General features: G+C 46.4%; 1 protein-coding gene across 3 annotated transcripts in view; it reads right to left on the bottom strand.

The window, feature by feature from the left end:
- L1CAM (L1 cell adhesion molecule) overlaps positions 1-18,942 on the bottom strand; it is a 178,442-nt gene that overhangs the window by 32,759 nt on the left and 126,741 nt on the right. For all 3 annotated transcript variants that reach the window (XR_014460618.1, XM_083158679.1, XM_083158680.1), the window contains 15 exons: positions 18,212-18,382; positions 17,947-18,058; positions 17,619-17,803; positions 16,124-16,255; positions 14,253-14,396; positions 12,951-13,062; positions 11,582-11,748; positions 7,569-7,728; positions 6,509-6,633; positions 6,295-6,396; positions 5,051-5,248; positions 4,825-4,895; positions 3,303-3,525; positions 2,297-2,412; positions 1,658-1,838 (listed from right to left, as the gene is read on the bottom strand). Coding sequence is in view for 2 of the 3 variants with exons in the window: in XM_083158679.1 (XP_083014805.1) it covers positions 1,658-1,838; positions 2,297-2,412; positions 3,303-3,525; positions 4,825-4,895; positions 5,051-5,248; positions 6,295-6,396; positions 6,509-6,633; positions 7,569-7,728; positions 11,582-11,748; positions 12,951-13,062; positions 14,253-14,396; positions 16,124-16,255; positions 17,619-17,803; positions 17,947-18,058; positions 18,212-18,382 (2,199 nt within the window). In the remaining variant the exon portion in view is untranslated. The remainder of the gene's footprint in view (positions 1-1,657; positions 1,839-2,296; positions 2,413-3,302; positions 3,526-4,824; positions 4,896-5,050; positions 5,249-6,294; positions 6,397-6,508; positions 6,634-7,568; positions 7,729-11,581; positions 11,749-12,950; positions 13,063-14,252; positions 14,397-16,123; positions 16,256-17,618; positions 17,804-17,946; positions 18,059-18,211; positions 18,383-18,942) is intronic.

Here is an 18,942-nt window from a genome sequence, read left to right as displayed (position 1 = left end):
TGTAGAGCGAATGCATGTAAGGCATCCTACGCAAACTCACTTGCATTCATATGCTTTACGGTACTCTTTACTTAGAAGGGCGCCCACGATTTTGATCGTGGGCATCGTTAGTAAAAAATCTCGGGCATCTCGGGCATTGAATGCACTAAAAAATCGGGTGCGATCAACCGACGAGATGCCCGAGATTTCCCATAGGGAACAATGTTAAATGTCTCAATTGACCCAATTTTCCTGTTCAATGCCTCAATTGACCCGATTTTTCCATAGGAAACAATGTTAAATGGGCCACAGAGGCCAAATAGGCACCCTGAAGTGTATAATGGCCACCCGAATTGTTAACGCCACCCCACGATCAACGTCAACCCGATGCGTGGCGAGCGCAGCGAGCCCGCGAGGGGCGGCGGTACGCGTCCTACGACCTTTTCATACCCCCACTATCCACGTCGGCGTGGAGTTGAGAATAGAAAGTGTGGCGAGCGCAGCGAGCCACCGAGCCCGAAGCGTGGCGAGCGCAGCGAGCCCCGCGAGGGTACGCGGACAGCTGTGAAGCCCGCGAGGGGACGCGGATACCTGTGAAGGTATCCGCGTCCCCTCGCGGGGCTCGGTGGCTCGCTGCGCTCGCCACACTTTCTATTCTCAACTCCACGCCGACGTGGATAGTGGGGGTATGAAAAGGTCGTAGGACGCGTACCGCCGCCCCTCGCGGACTCGCTGCGCTCGCCACGCTTCGGGTTGACGTTGATCGTGGGGTGGCGTTAACAATTTGGGTGGCCATTATTCACTTCAGGGTGCCTATTTGGCCTCTGTGGCCCATTTAACATTGTTTCCTATGGAAAAATCGGGTCAATTGAGGCATTGAACAGGAAAATCGGGTCAATTGAGACATTTAACATTGTTCCCTATGGGAAATCTCGGGCATCTCGTCTGTCGCATCGCACCTGATTTTTTAGTGCATTCAATGCCCGAGATGGCCGAGATGGGCGCCCTTCTAAGTAAAGAGTACCTGCTTTACTTGTAAGTCTCCTAGGTAACAGACTGTAGGCTGGTAAACACATACACATGGGTAATTCATACAACACACCTCTCTTTAGGCTCTATGTTAAATATGAGGCGGTGGGTAGAGCTGTCTATCATTAAAGTGTGAAGATAACTGTATTTTAAGAACTCTGCAGCAATGGAATGCTTTTTTTTTTACCTACTGCATTGCTATATTCTGCAGCTTATCAGGTCAAATAATCGCCTTGATTGATCTTCCTTGGGCATGAACCAGTTAACCAGGCCCCTCCCATTGGTGATACGTTTTACCTTTGTGATGGGTTCCCAGTGAAATGTGATTGGCTGGCGTAACTCACCCCATACGTTTTACCTTTGTGATGGGTTCCCAGTGAAATGTGATTGGCTGGCGTAACTCACCCCATACGTTTTACCTTTGTGATGGGTTCCCAGTGAAATGTGATTGGCTGGTGTAACTTACCCCATACGTTTTACCTTTGTGATGGGTTCCCAGTGAAATGTGATTGTCTGGCGTAACTCACCCCATACGTTTTACCTTTGTGATGGGTTCCCAGTGAAATATAATTGGTTGGCGTAACTCACCCCATACGTTTTACCTTTGTGATGGGTTCCCAGTGAAATATGATTGGCTGGTGTAACTCACCCCCTTCTTCTGTGCAGATCCTCTCTGTCTCACTTCCACGGCCTTCTCCTTTCCCATTGAGCACATGAACGGTCACTGAATAGTTGGTGAAAGCCTTCAGTCCATAGAGGGTTGTGTGGGTGACATTCCCGTGCACCGGGACTTTGTTTTTGTGCATTTCATTTTGTGCAACATATCGGACCTGTAAGGTTATGATCACAAGTTAGATTACGTCCTAGGGCCACAGACTAACTTCAAAGAGAAACAAGGACTGCGCATCGGATCAGAATCGGGGGTTAGTCACCTTTTAAATGATTTATCGGGCCTGATGGGTCAAAATCGTTTGAGCCAGCCAGCACATTTATTACATAAAACATCACATTTATGTTTATATATGCTGACCATTCCCCCTTCTGCAATGTGTGGTGCAACAAGTCCCACTGCAATACATTTAAAGGCTACATGCAAAACCAATCAGTATTTACCCTGCATGCAAAAAAAAAACAAGTTACTGCTTTTTTCCCCCTTTGCTCAAAATAAGCCCCTGCGTACACATGTACCACATTTGGACCACATTCTGTTGGCATGTACACAATGGACTGCCGTGTGCCAGTTGTAATGGAAGAAGAATCAGCCTCAACGTGAGTGGCTTAAACTGACCACAAATCCCTTTAGACGTCCATTTAATCCTTCCTTCTGCACGGGTAACCACGCCACCCGGATTGTGCTGTCATTCAGTGCCTCTAACCCAATATTTTCAGGGATAATGGTGGGATCTGCAAGGGAAAGAGACAAATGCGATGAATATGGCAGAAACATGGATCGGATCTTTGAATTCAGCAGTTTTAGAGAAAATATAAATATCTGAAAAATATATTGGTACTTATTTCCTAGCACGGCACCCATCGCATAAGATTGTATGCCTTAATTATCTAGCACGGCGCCCATCACATAAGATTGTATGCCTTAATTATCTTTTATCTTATGGATCTCATGAATCTAATGCATTTTATGGATGCATAAGATCCATGAGATCCATAAGATGAGATCCATAAGATGCGATATTGTACATACAATTAAAAATCTTTTCAATTGTATAGATTGTATATCTCGTCGATCTCGTCCATGCACAAACACATAAGATGCATGCAATGCTTGCGATATCGTCCCGACACATACAATCTAGATCGTGGGCGCCGTGCTAGGAAATAAGTACCAATATATTTTATTTAAAAACACTATAGGCGGGATGTTCTAACATTCGCCGCCCATTTTCACCCCATTATGGCTAGACTGCAGGGGGGAGGGGGTTATGCTAAGGGGAGAGAAGTTTAGGGTTTGGTCCACTGGTATGCTGGCGCTGGTATTCTGAACGTTGGCATCCCCAACACCTAAGTATCCCAAAATAACACCCAAAATAGGGGATTATACTGACCTGATCGCATGGCTGCTACTTTTTGGAGCCCTGCGATCAGGTGTATGCTGCCGAGACAGAATGAAAGCACTGCCCCGCTAGAGTTAAATCCCACCTTGCGTAACAATGCGCTTGCTGTGTGAATGGATGTGTAAGGCTGCACATCCATTTGCAGCCGTGCGAGTATGTCCAAATCCGTAGATTTAATGAAGGAAAGCGGACGGGATCTACTAGAACTACAGACATACTCACAGTCCTCTCCAGAGTAGCCGGTGAAGGATCTAGGTTCCGGACCCTTGCCCAGGTCATTGAAGGACTGGACTCTAATATCATAGGGCACGAAGGTCCTGGTATTTTCCACTAAGACGTGAGGGTCTTTTACGGTCTTCTCCTGCCACGCCTCGTTCTGGTTCTGTCGCCTCCACTTCACAATGTATCCGAATCCAGGTCCGTTCCAATCAATTCCTTTCATGGGCTGCGGAGTGAATGAATGTAGACATGTATGAATGTTGGGTTAGCGGCATTATCGGACATTTATTTTCAGATTGCTGCCCCATAAACCCTGCTGCCTGGGACAGCTGCCTTAGATTATCGTAGTCAAACCCCGGGGTTAAACGTGTTACACACACAGTTATGAAGATATATTGGCCTAATTCAGGTTGGCTTGCTACGTAGCGTACATTCGCTGCCTAGCAAGCCCATACACGACGACCGCACCCCACTGCAGAATCCCCTCGGTACCATGCGAGGGGATGGGTACGCGAATACATTCCCTCGCATGCGGCCGAAGGGGAGAGAAATCATTTGATGGTTGAGCGACATTGAATGATTTCTCTCCCTTTTGGTCGCATGTAAGGGGATGCTGTTTGCCGAAGATGCCCGAAGACGCCCGATGACGCCCGATCCATGCAGAGTAAATACTGGCTGCTTTATTTTTACACTGCAATATAGATATCAGTTTGAAAACACCAAATCTAACTCTCTCTGCACATGTTACATCTGCCCCACCTGCAGTGCAGGTTTTGTCCATTTGAGAGAGAATTTGCTTTTGCAAGTGAACCAGAATCAGGCCCAAAATCCGCAATTTTTTTTGAGCGCCATCTGAGGTATTGACACATTTAGAGGTAAATTTACTAACATGGGAGTTCTATTGAAAATGGGATGTTGCCCATAGCAACCAATCAGATGATATCTATTATCTTCTAGAAAGATAATAAATAAGAAGTAGAATCTGCTTGGTTGCTATGGGCAACATCCCATCTTCAATATAACTCCCATCTTAGTAAATTTAGCTCCGGGTATCCCATGGTTCCGTTTACACAGACTTTACTTCATGCACAAAATTATGAAAATTGTTGTATAAAATGATTATCTTTATGCTGTGCGTATATGAAACATAAATGCATTCTGTCATTAGACTTGGGTCCCATCCCCATTTACTTCATTATGCAACTAGTCCAAAACACAAAAAAGTTCAAAATCCAAAACACTTCTGTCCCAAGCATTTTGTATATGGGACACTCCCTGTGCTAGTCTTTCCCACCGCAACAGCCAGGTCTGCCAAAAAGGGGGAGGGGTTCAGCCACTATCCCCCACCTCTTTTACCAGGGGGGCGGAGCAACACTAACAAGCTGTGGTCTGACTTCCGTTGATTAGGTCACACCTCCTAAAAGTACCCAGGCCCGCCCTAGCACTCTACAGCCACCACAGTATCACCAACAAGAAGGACGTCTATGACTAACTACTTTTTTCTGGCCCTGCAGCCTTTACTTACCTTCCATGATATTTTCATGTTATTTGGTTCTGTGCCTTCTCCCCTGACATCTGTTGGGTTCTTTGTAGGTGCTATGATGTAAATAAAGTACAATTCAATTTATTACATTAGCCAGCAAACCGCCTTACGACAACATTTATAAATACAATTCTTTAACAAATGAATAAAATTTTGTGTCAACTGTACTGCACATCGTGCACCCATGAGAAGATTATCTCAGCTTTACCTGCTTCAGGGGTCTTAAAGCGATCTGATGGCTTGCTTCCATTACTGGGCCCAAGCTCGTTCACAGCCATAACTCGAAACTGATAGTTGACATAGGGGGACAGAGACAGGCGCGCAGTGTTCTCAAATCCGTCCACCTGGGTCAATGTATGCCACACTCCAGGCTCAAACCTGTCCTCTTCAAACTCTATGATGAACTCTGCAGGAGACAGGATATATTACCAGCTGCAGGGTTAGGAAAACAATTAAATTCTCATTTCTAACCGCTATTTGGAATAAAAGATGATCTCTAAAAATCCATGCAAATAAAGTAGTAGATTTGAATCTGGATCCTTTAGACAATAAAGTCATTGGTCATTTATACATTGAGGCCGATTGCTTTGCTACCTAATTCTAAAGTGAGTATCCGCAAGGCTAATGCGGGGGTTTGAGAGTCTGCAAATGTTTCCGCCAGTCGGAATATCGTCTGTTTCCAACGTCAATTCGACAGTCGGAATTAAATCTTCCAACTGTCGGGACCATTCAGACTGTTGGAATGGCCGTGGACTACGGGAAACAGTTGCAGATTCGACAATCCAGCAGCCGTTTTGAACAATGCAACTTTTTAAAAAGTTGAATCTAGGTAGACGAGTACCGTCCTTTTTCATTTTGAATACTGATGGAAGATATTTCCAACTGTCTGAAATATCGGTCAGGATTGAATACCCTCCCCCCCCCCCATAGAATCACACAGAGCTTTTCGTACAAGCCCCCGATACTCCCCCAAGGCAAGGCGCATATCTCTGATCTCATTGTCACTGCCCAGTTCCGCCCAATTTCATGGAAGGGCAGTTCCATTCAAGTTCCATCCAACCAAGAATAGGATATAGGTAGGCAGCAGAGAATAGTTTTGCATCTGTGAATGTGCAGCAGGGTCGTACCGGCCGCCAGGCACTTCTGGCAAATGGCAAAAGGGCTGATGGACTAAAAGGCTGGTCCGGCATTACTGCTCAGCCACAGAGTACACAGAGAGCCAGGGGATGGCCAAGCAGTTCCACTTTCTGGTGCTCTGCTCGGCTACCCAGCACACAAAGACAGGGACTGGCTGAGCAGCTCCAGATTGATGGAAAATGCTACCAAAACCCCTGTGAACTTTGACCGCGACTTATCGCCATGTACATGCTAGGATGCCAGGCCGTTTTAGACCGCCAGTCCATCCCTGACGAACAGTAAAAAAAGATCTAGCTACATGATGCAGGACTTTACCATCAATAGGACTGTTATTGTCTTCTCCTGGGGTCCAGGTAAGAGTGACACCTGTGTCTTGAGGGTCAGAAAGCTCCAAGTCATAGGGAGGTTCCGGTAGATCTGTATATCATAAATAGAGAGATGTACATATGGGGTAGAGCAGCGTCAACCACAGGTAACTCATGGTTCTGCAGCAGATGTAATGATAGATAATCTGTTTCTGTATACTGACCAATCATCACCAGCTGGGCCGATTTCTGCACTGCGTCCAGCTCGCTGCGCGCCACGCAGGTATAGCTGCCTTGGTCATCTTCTTGCACATTCACTATACTCAGAGAGTAATCTTCAATGAAATACCTGCAGCAGCAAAAGAAAAATCAGACCACACTTTCTAGGTCCCCGCCACAACGGATCATAATAATATTGGTTTGATCTTAAAAGAAAATTACAACCAAACTTTCTTATTGTACATTGTTTCCAAAAGATAGAAAAAACATTCTCAACTCAAAGAAACAAAAACATTACATTAACAACTCTATAAGGGGAATACTGTATTCATGTATTGTACCCATTAAGAACTTAGGAGTTTAAATACTTAGATGAAGATGGGATGTTGTTATGGGCAATCAATCAGATTCTGTCTTTTATCTTCTAAAGATCTCTGCAATAACTGGATCTCTGGAGAATTTCCTTACAATACAGAATTACCTGTCTGGCTGGGAGGGCCTGCAGTCCTCCTCTTCTTCCTGTCTCCTGGTGGATAATGTCACTGGGAGGTGGGGCTTAGATCTAGTGGGTGAGGCTTATTGCTAATCAGGCTGACATCTATGGACTGCATCAGCTGCAGCCCCTAGTTATAATCCACACTGGTTGTCGATTATTTTTTTTTAGAATAATTTGCTTCCACATTCTCTGTAGTTTATGGATTCCAAGCCCACATGTTCTCTTTCCTTTTTTATTAAGCTGGCCGCTAATTTATATCTATTATAGTTACTATCGCCTCTCCATCGCATCTTACAAGTGCCACAATGGTTATTATCTTTTCACCAAGTGAAACTACTGTTTGCTTTGAATTGTGTGTTTATATTGCTTTGTGTATGCTGTGTGGTGCAGTGGGGCCTGTGAGAGTGCATCATTTTAAACCGTGTCATTTGTGCAATGGCCCCGCCCCCCAGTTGACTGCCACACACTCTGAAACGCTGGCCACGCCCCTTCAGTAGACCGCCGCGCTCTTCGCTGGGCCCTTCAAGCCTCCTATCTGTAAATGCAAATAAGCAAATAATCCCTCGTACTTGTCACTGTCGTCATCTTCTATGATATCAACGTCGTCTTTTTTCCATTCCACCGATTTGTACTCCATCTTGATGTCAAATAAAGGAATGCACTCAAATGTCGCCTTGCCGCCTTTCCTTACTCGCTGCAATTCCGGGGGAGTGATGATCTGAGTAGCATCTGTATATAGAGAGAGACAGGATAAACCAGGGACATCCCAGGCACAACTGCAGGGGAACCTTTATACTTCATTGCCCTAATAGTATACCTTCTCGCTCACCTACCCCTATATTACTGTACCCCCCTTCTTATCACCAGGGATATTTGCCAATGCATTCATGAGTAATCTGGTTTCCTGACCATTTAAATGTTGATAATACTGAAATCTCTTCTACTTGGGTGTGGATCGTATTGTTGACCCGACAGTCATTAGGTCGACACCGTTGGGTTGACAGGCAGCAAAGTCGACAAGGTTCTAGGTCGATATGGGTGAAGGTCGACAGGTGTCTAGGTCGACAGGGGACAAGGTCAACATGGGTTTAGGTCGACAAATGCGTTAGGTTAACATGGGTTAGGTTGACAGGTCGACGTGGGTTTTTTCCAAAGGTTTTTTTTACCCGAATGTCGACACAGTCGTCATGGACACAGTTGGAAGTCAACCGCAGCCCCAACGCTTCGCTCGCTATACTTCAGGCACCCAGCTTATTGCTCAGAGATTATTAATAGTCCCTATTTTCAGTTCCTACATGCTCGCACTCATGCACACCGGCCATTTTCCAATTAGGAACATTGGGCATGATTTGGATGTCTCCAAATTCATGTATCCGATGTTGGGGGTCTGCGCAAGCGCAAATATGGGCATATGTAACCCCCCTGTGCAAACGCCTTCGGCCAGTATCACACTCGCCGAGGTGTTCGCACTGTGTGGGAGGGAAGGGGGCGGAGAGGGGGAGCCCATTAAAAACACTGGGCGTTCCCCAGCAAAGACAGGCGTGTTTGATGCCTGCTCGGGGCAGACGCCAGCGCCCGCCACGGTTTCGGCCATCTCCGGCCAAGATAAATGTCAGTTTGACCGTCTTTTATCTGTGAACTTAGAAATATAGTGACCGTCGAATGATTTTTCACCCTGACGGCCGCATGGGTAAGCATACACATCCCCTCACATGCAAATGCGGGGCTTCGCGTGAGGGGTTTGGGCGGTCAGCGGGCGGCATTTACCTGTTCGCTAGTTTGCAAACACATGCAGCCTAGCGGACAGGTGTGAATCAGGCCCATTATGTGGATCAGTTTCTCCTTCTTGTGTGGAAAAATAAAATATATGTCCCATGCCCCATTGTATATCCCACCTAGACTGACATCCTGCTCTGTCCTACTGAGTGATGGGCTGATTACCCTACTGACCCTACTGAAGTGCTTTCTCTGGGGTAGATGTATCAAGTCTTGGGGAGATATATATATATATATATATATATATATATATATATATATATATACACAGTTCTTGGAAACACAGGGACTGATTCAGATTTGTTAGCAAAGCGAAAAAGCACACAAGTGGGTAAAACCATGCTGCACTGGGTGGGGCAGATGGGGCAGGAGCAACATGTGCAGAGAGAGTTAGATTTGGTGTAAGAATAAAGCAGCCAGTATTTACCCTGCACAGAAACAAAATAACTCAAATCAAACTCATGGTTTTGCCCAGTTGTGTGATTATTTGGTACTCTTTACCTAGCACGGCGCCCATTGCAGGCATCGCGGCCATCAAATGCACTAAAAAACGGGTGCGACGCGATGCCCGTGATTTCCCATAGGGAACAATGTTAAAAGTGTGATTGGACGCGATTTTACTGTTCAATGCCTCAATGCCCGCGATTTTTCCATAGAAAACAATGTTAAATGGGCCACAGAGCCCAAATAGTCCCCCTGAAGTGTGAAATGGCCCCCACAATTGTTAACGCCACCCCACGATCAACGTGAACCCGAAGCGTGGCGAGCGCAGCGAGCCCGCGAGGGGCGGCGGTACACGTCCTCCGACCTTTTCATACCCCCACTATCCACGTCGGCGTGGAGTTGAGAATAGAATAGTGTGGCGAGCGCAGCGAGCCACCGAGCCCGAAGCGCGGCGAGCGCAGCGAGCCCCGCGAGGGGACGCGGATACCTTCACAGGTAAACGCGTCCCTTCGCGGGCTTCACAGGTATCCGCGTCCCCTCGTGGGGCTCGCTGCGCTCGCCACGCTTCGGGCTCGGTGGCTCGCTGCGCTCGCCACACTATTCTATTCTCAACTCCACGCCGACGTGGATAGTGGGGGTATGAAAAGGTCGGAGGACGCGTACCGCCGCCCCTCGCGGGCTCGCTGCGCTCGCCACGCTTCGGGTTCACGTTGATCGTGGGGTGGCGTTAACAATTGTGGGGGCCATTTCAGACTTCAGGGGGACTATTAGGGCTCTGTGGGCCATTTAACATTGTTTCCTATGGAAAAATCGCGGGCATTGAGGCATTGAACAGTAAAATCGCGTCCAATCACACTTTTAACATTGATCCCTATGGGAAATCGCGGGCATCGCGGGCATCGCGTCGCACCCGTTTTTTTAGTGCATGCGATGGCCGCGATTTTTTACCCCCGATGACCGCGATGGACATCGTGGGCGCCGTTCTAGGTAAAGAGTACCGATTATTTTGCTTTGCTATACCTTCTCCTGAAATCCTTGATGTCCTCTGCCTGGACGGCACTGATGAATTACAGTAACTTCTGATGGTGATTTAACACCTCACCTGTAAGGGCTATCTACAGAACAAGCCATTACATTAGTAAACCTTGTTCCTAGATTTCATATAGCCTTGCCCTTCACTCGTCACATTGCAGCCCCTGCGTTTCATGCCCCATCCACCTAAAACACATCTCTCATATCTTACTTTATTAATGGCACATCTAAAATGCTAATACATACATTTATCCCTGGACAGGTTGGTTATTTACATCCTCTGCAAAGTGACCTCCATTAACCAAATCAGTAAATCAGGCTGAATGTTGCTGCCGGATTGATTTCTCTCGCACTGATTTACTTGTACATCCATTGCGCTGATTGCTTGAGTGCTGTAGGATACAGTTTGTGTATTTCCCTCCTTCCGCCTTACTTCTTTAAATTTCGACCTAACATTTTCCTTAAACGCCCCCCCATGTGTGCGTCTACGCATCTTTGTGGGCTGAGATGATTTTAGCGACATACCCGCTACAAGCCCACATCAGCTTTGCCACCCTGTTACCTCCCAGCAAAGTCCACATTCTGTCCGCGTCCGATTCTGTGCTGCGGTTGCTGAGCGCAAACAACTGGGATGCATCGACCAATCGCAAGGAGGCATCAGACCAAGCGCAAGGTGGCATCAACACAATCAGGGATATTCAGTGCCATCAGCGAGCCCCTGATGGCGAGCTATATGGTGCCGATAGCTCACCGTCACAGTATTCAATGGCATCCCGCTGGCGGTACTGAATATACCCCAATGACATAGAATCAGGCCCTCTGTATACAACACTTAACCCTTTGAGTGCCAGCAGCTCTGCGAGAGATGTGCAAAATATCCGCTATAAATGCCAGCGTCGCTCACATTTGTTATATAGATTCAAATAAAAAATGTGTAAAAAAAAAAGATTTCCTATATAAGGTAACATTACAGATCATTATGATGAATACAAATGTTTGCTTGGCAATTTTTCACAACAATTTTGACAAATTCACTTGACACTCAAAGGGTTCACATTGTGTATCTGCCCCTCCCACCCACCTTACCCCCAGAAAGTTAGACAAGTCTCCCAAAGTCAGACTCATCACACCTCCTGTGAAGCCTCCGGCGCCCCCTTAGAAACCCTTGAAAGTGGGCGGTCCGGGGAGGCTTTTGACACAATTTGCACTAGGTATCAGACAGCAGGGGGCGGGGCCATGATGATGCGATGCCCATCCACACCATGTGTCACTCAACCACCGATGATAATACATATGACAGATACACAGCAACATCTGATTTCCGACTCACTTCTGACATCTAGGTAAGCAGAGATGGTCATGTTCCCTTTGCTGTTGGATGCTGTGCAGTAGTACGTTCCTTCATCTTTACTGCCCACGTCAGAGATTTTCATGCTGCCGTTTGTAAGGATTTCAAAGCCATCCTTACTTACCACAGAGACCATATCGCTATCATACCTGTGACCAGAAATACAAAGCAATACAGTATAGGAAATGGCGTTTCCCACGACCCCAAGCATGTCTTCCCACCAAGGAGTTTCCTCTTAATAGCTGGGGGACTGAAAGAACTAATGCCATCAATTTAAAATACTTCTTTTAAAAATGACAACTCCCATAATTTCAGGCCAGTGTTAAATGGTGATCTACACAGACACCAAGCCACGCCCTCTGCCAGAGCCAGATTGGGACTCAATGTGGCCCTGGGAAGAGCATTGGTTAGGGGCCCCTACACACCTCTGTTTGTGACAAGAGCCCCACTAAAAAAAAGCTCAGAGTAATTGGTCCCCCGCTGAACTCACTAGGCACTAGGGAGGAGCCTGTATTGTCTAATGGGCAATCCGGGTGAGCTTGTTGGAGGCTGCCATTGTAATCGCATGTTTAAAGAAATACATAAGCAATAATCCACCCATCATACCATTGGCCTTAAATAGGAAATTAATACAAACAGGTCTGGATAGAATAAAATTGCTAATAGGATCTTCTCAATTAAAACACCCAGAATTAGGGAGGGATTGGAGATTATTTTCTCTCTGCATTCTGTATCCGCCACAGATTGACATACATTGGGTCATTTCAGGTATATTTACTGCATACAAAAGAAACAGAGCAGGCACCGGACATTGGGCCTAATTCGTTGCAAGTCAAATTTGTTCTTAAAATTAGCAAAACCATGTTGCAATGCAGGTGGGGCAGATGTAACAGGCGCAGAGAGAGTTAGATTTGGGTGGGGTGAGTTCAAAGTGAAATCTAAATTGCAGCGTAAAAATAAAGCAGCTGGTATTTATCCTGAACAGAAACAAAATAACTCCCCCAAATCTAACTCTCTCTGCACCTGTAACATCTGCCCCACCTGCAGTGCAGCATGGTTTTGCCCATTTTGAGAACAAGTTTGTCCTGCAATCAAGTCTGAATTAGGCCCATTGGGGCGTGACCCAGAGGCGGATGGTAATGCAGTGATGACTGCGGCTACAAATATATGCCAATGCTTCAGCTGCAGAAATTCATAGAGACTCGCGCTGCCTGCTTGCATCTGCCATCTCTACTGCATCCACCTCTGATCAGGCGCATTATCTCAATCCCATATAACATTCACTCTATTCCGACTTTACACGATTATATAACTGAGTTGTGGGGTTAAAAAAATGTACTGAGGTTCTTACCAATGGGTAACTGGAGCTGGTGACCCAAAAAATTTACAGTGCATGAAAACATCTGCGCTCTCCATCGCGCTGTAGTTCAGTCGGTCTTGGGTCAGAATGACTGGAGCGAACTCTGTAAGCAGCAAAAGAAGCAGTTTTACTGTGTGCGGGTCAGATTCATAACTGGAATACAAGTACGTCCCTGCAAGGACCAGCCACTGGAAGAGAAAGGCTGTCACCGATGCTACAAGCTCTATCAACTGGCTGCTAACTCAAATTCACCGGTCGTCATTTAATATTATCATTTACTGATAATCCCATTAGCCGTGAATGAGTCAATGGAGACGGGGGATGGTGGATTAAGGCTTTTGCCTCTTGGCGGTTCTCCACGCCGATTGGTGACGGGATGCTCCTCTAACACTGAATTTTCCCCAAACATAGCGAAGTCGATATAAACCACATAGAATATACAGAAAATGTAACGCTAGCTATTCACTTATATGTTTGCCTATGTAACTGTATGGGAAGCACTGGTGCTGTTACTTTGTATCACTGGTTATTGCTTGATGTTACCCTGTGCAAGTGTCTGCATAATGTTATTATAGAATGTCTGTCCAGCTATGTTATTGGATTGTTGTTGGCAGCCCTGGTGATCTAGGGGTTCCGAACACATGCAATTTTCCAGTTTTCATCCTATTTATCGTCTCAAGCAAAATTGCACTAGTGTATGGGAAGGGTTAGGACTAGACAGTAGTGACTTTGTGAGTGGGGGCATGGCTAGATGCCTTGACCCGCATGTCCTGTCACTGTGGGTAGCTGTTAGGATGCTGGCTGCCCCCGAACACTGTCTGCAGTGCTGCCTTCTACATGGTGACAGGAGCTGGGTGCTGCACATAATGTTACAGTGCAGCACCTGTCTCCTATCACTAAGCAGGAGCCGGAACGTTTGTGTCACCCCCAGCGTATTACACCCCCTTGTAGACACCTCTGGTGTTTGGCATGGTTAAGTTACTAATTCCAATTGTGATGTAAGCTTGGATAAGTTGCCCGATTTGAGGATAGATGTATGTGGACACAACTCTAAGGTTGATTAATATTCCTTAGTTCTACATCATTTTCTAAGGACGAATAATCAATACAATTCCTATCTCACCATAGAGACTATCTAGAAATACACTGTACATACAGTACCCTATAAACAGGACATATTCTGCTTTCCAACTGAATCATTTTGGCATTAGTAACGGACTAGAATGATGACTAGATCTCGTAAGACTCAAAATATTTTAGCAAATATGAGGAAGAAAGGAAACGCGGACTCACCAACAACGTAGACATAAGCATTATCTAGGATGTTTCCGTGCTTGTTGCGCGCCTCACACTGCACCACCGCTGTGTCACTAGTCTGCAGGTTTTGTAGAATCAAACTTCCACCCTCAATCTTCTTGTTTGGCCCTAGGTCAGAGGCTACCAAATGGGAGAGATAAAGATGACATGGGAGCATAAGGAGACAATTTGTAGACCGAAAAGGTAAAAGCAACAATGTGGGTGAATCCAGGGTGGTTCTGGTTGATAGATCTACAGTGTCTAGATCAGGGATAGCCAAACCGGTCCTGGAGATCTACCAACGGTAAACGTTTTCCAGACCATCTAGCTGGTGCACAGGTGTAGTCATTACTAACTGTCACATTTCCCAGATTCCCTAGCTGGTACAGAGCTGTAGTCATTACTAACTGTCACATTCCTCAGATCCCCTAGCTGGTGCACAGGTGTAGTCATTACTAACTGTCACATCTCCCAGATTCCCTAGCTGGTGCACAGGTGTAGTCATTACTAACTGTCACATTTCCCAGATTCCCTAGCTGGTGCACAGGTGTAGTCATTACTAACTGTCACATCTCCCAGATTCCCTAGCTGGTGCACAGGTGTAGTCATTACTAACTGTCACATCTCCCAGATTCCCTAGCTGGTACAGAGCTGTAGTCATTACTAACTATCACATTTCCCAGATTCCCTAGCTGGTGTACAGGTGTAGTCATTACTAACTATCACATTTCCCAGATTCCCTAGCTGGTTCACAGGTGTAGTCATTACTAACTGTCACATCTCCCAGATTCCCTAGCTGGTACAGAGCTGTAGTCATTACTAACTATCACATTTCCCAGATTCCCTAGCTGGTGCACAGGTGTAGTCATTACTAACTATCACATTTTCAAATTATACTAAATGGGGGCCCAGGTCGACATTGACACAAAAAATTTGAAACCCTCATTTTCATGTGTACTCCTTTCCCCTGTAGACGGTTTGTCCCTGTCAACCGATTGCATGTGGATCTTTTGGGGTTGACCTATGGACTGCCTATCTACATCTCTAAAAATCCACACCCATCCAGGGTCGACTCTACTGGGGGCACCACTGAGTCTGCCTATAACAAAGTGAAGGATGCCTATGTGGGTGGTAGCTGTGGAACTTCTAAGATGCCACCTCCACACTTTCTATTGAGGGGCAGGGGAAAGGCAATGGGTTAATGTTTTGGCTAGGGCAGTGGTTCCCAACCCTGGTCCTCTGGTACCCCCAACAGTGCATGTTTTCTCGGTCTCCACTCAGAATCACAAGTGAAATTATTAGCTCCAACTCTGGATAAAAATGTGTCAGTGAGTAATGAGTGCACATGTAAACCTGCCGGATGACCTCGAAAATGTGAGCTGTTCGTGGTACTCAAGGACCAGGGTGGGGAATCACCGGCCTAGGGTGCTGAGAAGCCTTACACTGTACCTGGCCGAATCATAATTGAAAGTGGTATGAAGTTGAACTGCTGTACTGCTAGAGAGAGTCAGAACAAGAAGGGTAAATCTGTTGAGAAGAGTCCTGCAGGAGAGTCATGGGGCCCCGTGGAAAAAACGTGACCCTGTGTTTGTTCTCTCTTGTAAAACAGAAATCTACTAACGAGCCTGGATCGCGCGTCCTACCTGTAGGGAAATGTGCTGCGTGACCGCACTACCTATCAGGGCCAGTCAGCTCTCACAAATCCCATAATAGATGCTCTATACAGTGACCGTACACCGCCGACGGCTTTGTAAACCTGTGAAATCACCGCTGTGCCGGGAGTCTGCTGCTCTCCTGCCCTCTCTCCCGCATGGTTTAAGATACTGCGGAAGCGTAGGGATGGTAACAGATAGATCTTAATGACATACCTTTCAAAGGTTCTCCATTAATCCTCCAGCTGACCTTGGGTTTGGGATTCCCGTCAACATCGCAGGTGAACTTAACGTTCTCTCCTGGACCACAAATGTCATCTTTCGGCCTGTTAACCCAGTAGGGAGCAGCTATGAAAGGAAAATTGGAAATGTGTGAAAACTCTGGTTGTTAGGAGATACATAGCTATGCAGTGGATGTACTGCGCACAGCTATCTGAGTCCTCCTAAGACAAAATCAAATGGTTCTTCACCAGCCTAGAACTGCATCATTAACAATTTATCAAATTACATTTATGGCCCTTTCACACCGCAGCTATAACCCGGAAATTTGCTGATTTTTAACCGTTTCAAAAAGGTTATAGCTGCAGTGTGAAAGCACCCGTTTTAAATTACCGGTTCAAGAAAACCGGTAATTCAAAACGGTTAAAAAGAAGGATCCTTCACAGTTCAGACCCAATTTTTTTGTGTAGTTTGAATGGGTCTGAGACAGTATTTAGGACCCAGGCAGCAGTGACCACTGAGCTGGTACCGCTCTGTGCATATCTAATGAGCGGGACCCAGTGCAGTGAATATTTAATGAGCGGGTCCCGGCCCCCTGCATATGTAATGAGCTGCGCTGGGTCTCGCTCATTACATATGCACGGAGTGGGACCAGCTGCATACAGTACATGCAACATATATTACATTTTATTTTGGGGGGTGTTGAGGGGGGGTTGCACCAAACACCCCACCTATTTTCTATGGGTGAAACGGGTTCAATGTGATAGGTGCAAAAATGGTAATTAAACTGCAATATACCGTTTGCAACATGCGATGTGAAAGGGGTTTAACTTTCTCTGACACGTTTTAAGAAATGTTTTAAATACAGGGTCTAAGCAGGTTTTGCAATGTGAAAGCAGCATTATACATACACATTCTTGTTACTGAAAGCAGCATTATTCTAACCAGTCTTGCCTATAGCGCAAATCAAAGAAAATATTAATTTAGTTGCTATGGTTACAGTGCATGTTTATTTCATGCTACTTTGTTCCAAATGTAGTGCAACATGTAAAAAAAAGAGAGATAAAGTTATAGCACATCAGCTCTTAGCTGCCATGTAACAGACCGTGGGCCTGATTCTGACCTGTGCTGCGTATACTCGCAGCCTAGCGAACAGGCCAGCTCCGCCCCGCCGCCAGCGCCACCCCCTCCCCCCCCATATCCCCTTGCATTCGGCCGAAGGGAAGAGAAATCCGTTGATGGTTGCCGACCATCATTTGATCTTTCTCCTGAAAGTCTGAACTGACTTTTATTGCCGCCGGATGTGGCTTAAAAGGGGCGGGGGCTGATGTCATGTGACGTCAGTCGCCTATCAGAGCAGGTATCAACCCGCCTATATTCCCACGGGAACGCGCAGTGTTTTCATGGTGAAGCCCATAAAACGTTGGGCGTTCCCCTGCCGCCGGCCCCCTACCCCAATACTTCCTGTCTGGGTGACAGTTGCAGGACTCACACTCCACTGTGACTGTGTACTTGTGTCTCACTTCTCCTTCCGTGTTCTTGGCTATGCACTCATACTCCCCGTCATCCTCTTCTAGCACTGACTCAATGCGAAGGGTCTTTTTATATTCATCAAAATGAAAGCGATTTGGGTCCATAGCGCCGGTTAGAGCGATCCACTCGGTATCTGGAGTAGGGCTGGTGGGAGAGACATAGAAAAGTTGTAAGCGATAACGGGAGAATGCAATTACACAGTAGGAGAGCTGAGTGAGCGAGGGGATGTGGATAGAGGGCCTTATTCAGAGGCGGATGGATACGCAGTAGTGGCCAGATGTACTTACAGCCCCTGGGCGATGCACTCCAGCTGCAAAGAGGTTCCCTTGAGAGCCAAGTAACTGCTAGAACTTCCTATTGGCATAATCATTTTAGGCTTACGGTACTTCATGGAGTTAGCTGTAAGAAGGAAAGTAGAATTAGGATCCCATAAAACATCACCATTACTTGGAGATGAATCCACACTTGGTGCCAGTACCGGCCGCTCAGCACATAAAGCTGTAGACTTAGATCTGATAAGACACCTGGAACCGCTACACCTCTGCCACTTACTCTGCTTCACTTTAAGTTCGATTGGTTCCTTTTGGACAATAGTTCGGGCTCCGAGGAACTGAGCGTGGCAGATGTAGTCAGGGTGGTGGTCCGTTACCATCACATTGGAGAAGTAAAGGTTCCCATTCATTCCCATGGTCACTCGGTTATCCTGGTGTATGTGCAATAGTGCTAAATAGCAGAGGGAGAAATGGTGTGAGATTGGAAACACATGAAGATCAGTCTAATTACTATGAAAGTGCTGGTGGCCATTGTAGGAGCTCCCAACACTTGGCCTTGGGAGCAAGAACTCTGGAATCCAAACAGTGTCAACCTACTCATCCTAGTCAATGTCAACCTAGACAGCCTAGTCAATGTCAATCTAGACAGCTTGTCAATATCAACCTAGTCAACCTACAGATGAAGCCGTCCACATCTCCTGCTCCAGCGATACATTTCTGGTGGCTGGCGCGCTGGCACGCGTGGGTGCGCGAACATGTCACATGATCACGCGTCCATTGCCGAGAATAGGGCATGCAAGCATCTCAAAAGCACACGCGCCACATTCACTGGTGGCCTCAGCGAATGGCATGCCGAGGCCCGGCTAGGTGAGGACGGCTCCATCTGTAGTCAACCTAGTCAATATCAACCTAGTCAATATCAACCTAGTCATCCTAGTCCAGGGGTGGCCAACCGGTCAGAGGTAAAGAGCCAAAAAATATCGGTAGTCAAGCTAAAGAGCCGACAATATG

This window comes from Crinia signifera, chromosome 9, assembly GCF_055691185.1.
Source record: "Crinia signifera chromosome 9, ASM5569118v1, whole genome shotgun sequence".
Lineage (NCBI taxonomy): Eukaryota > Metazoa > Chordata > Amphibia > Anura > Myobatrachidae > Crinia > Crinia signifera.
This window is presented reverse-complemented; position numbering and strand designations above follow the sequence as displayed.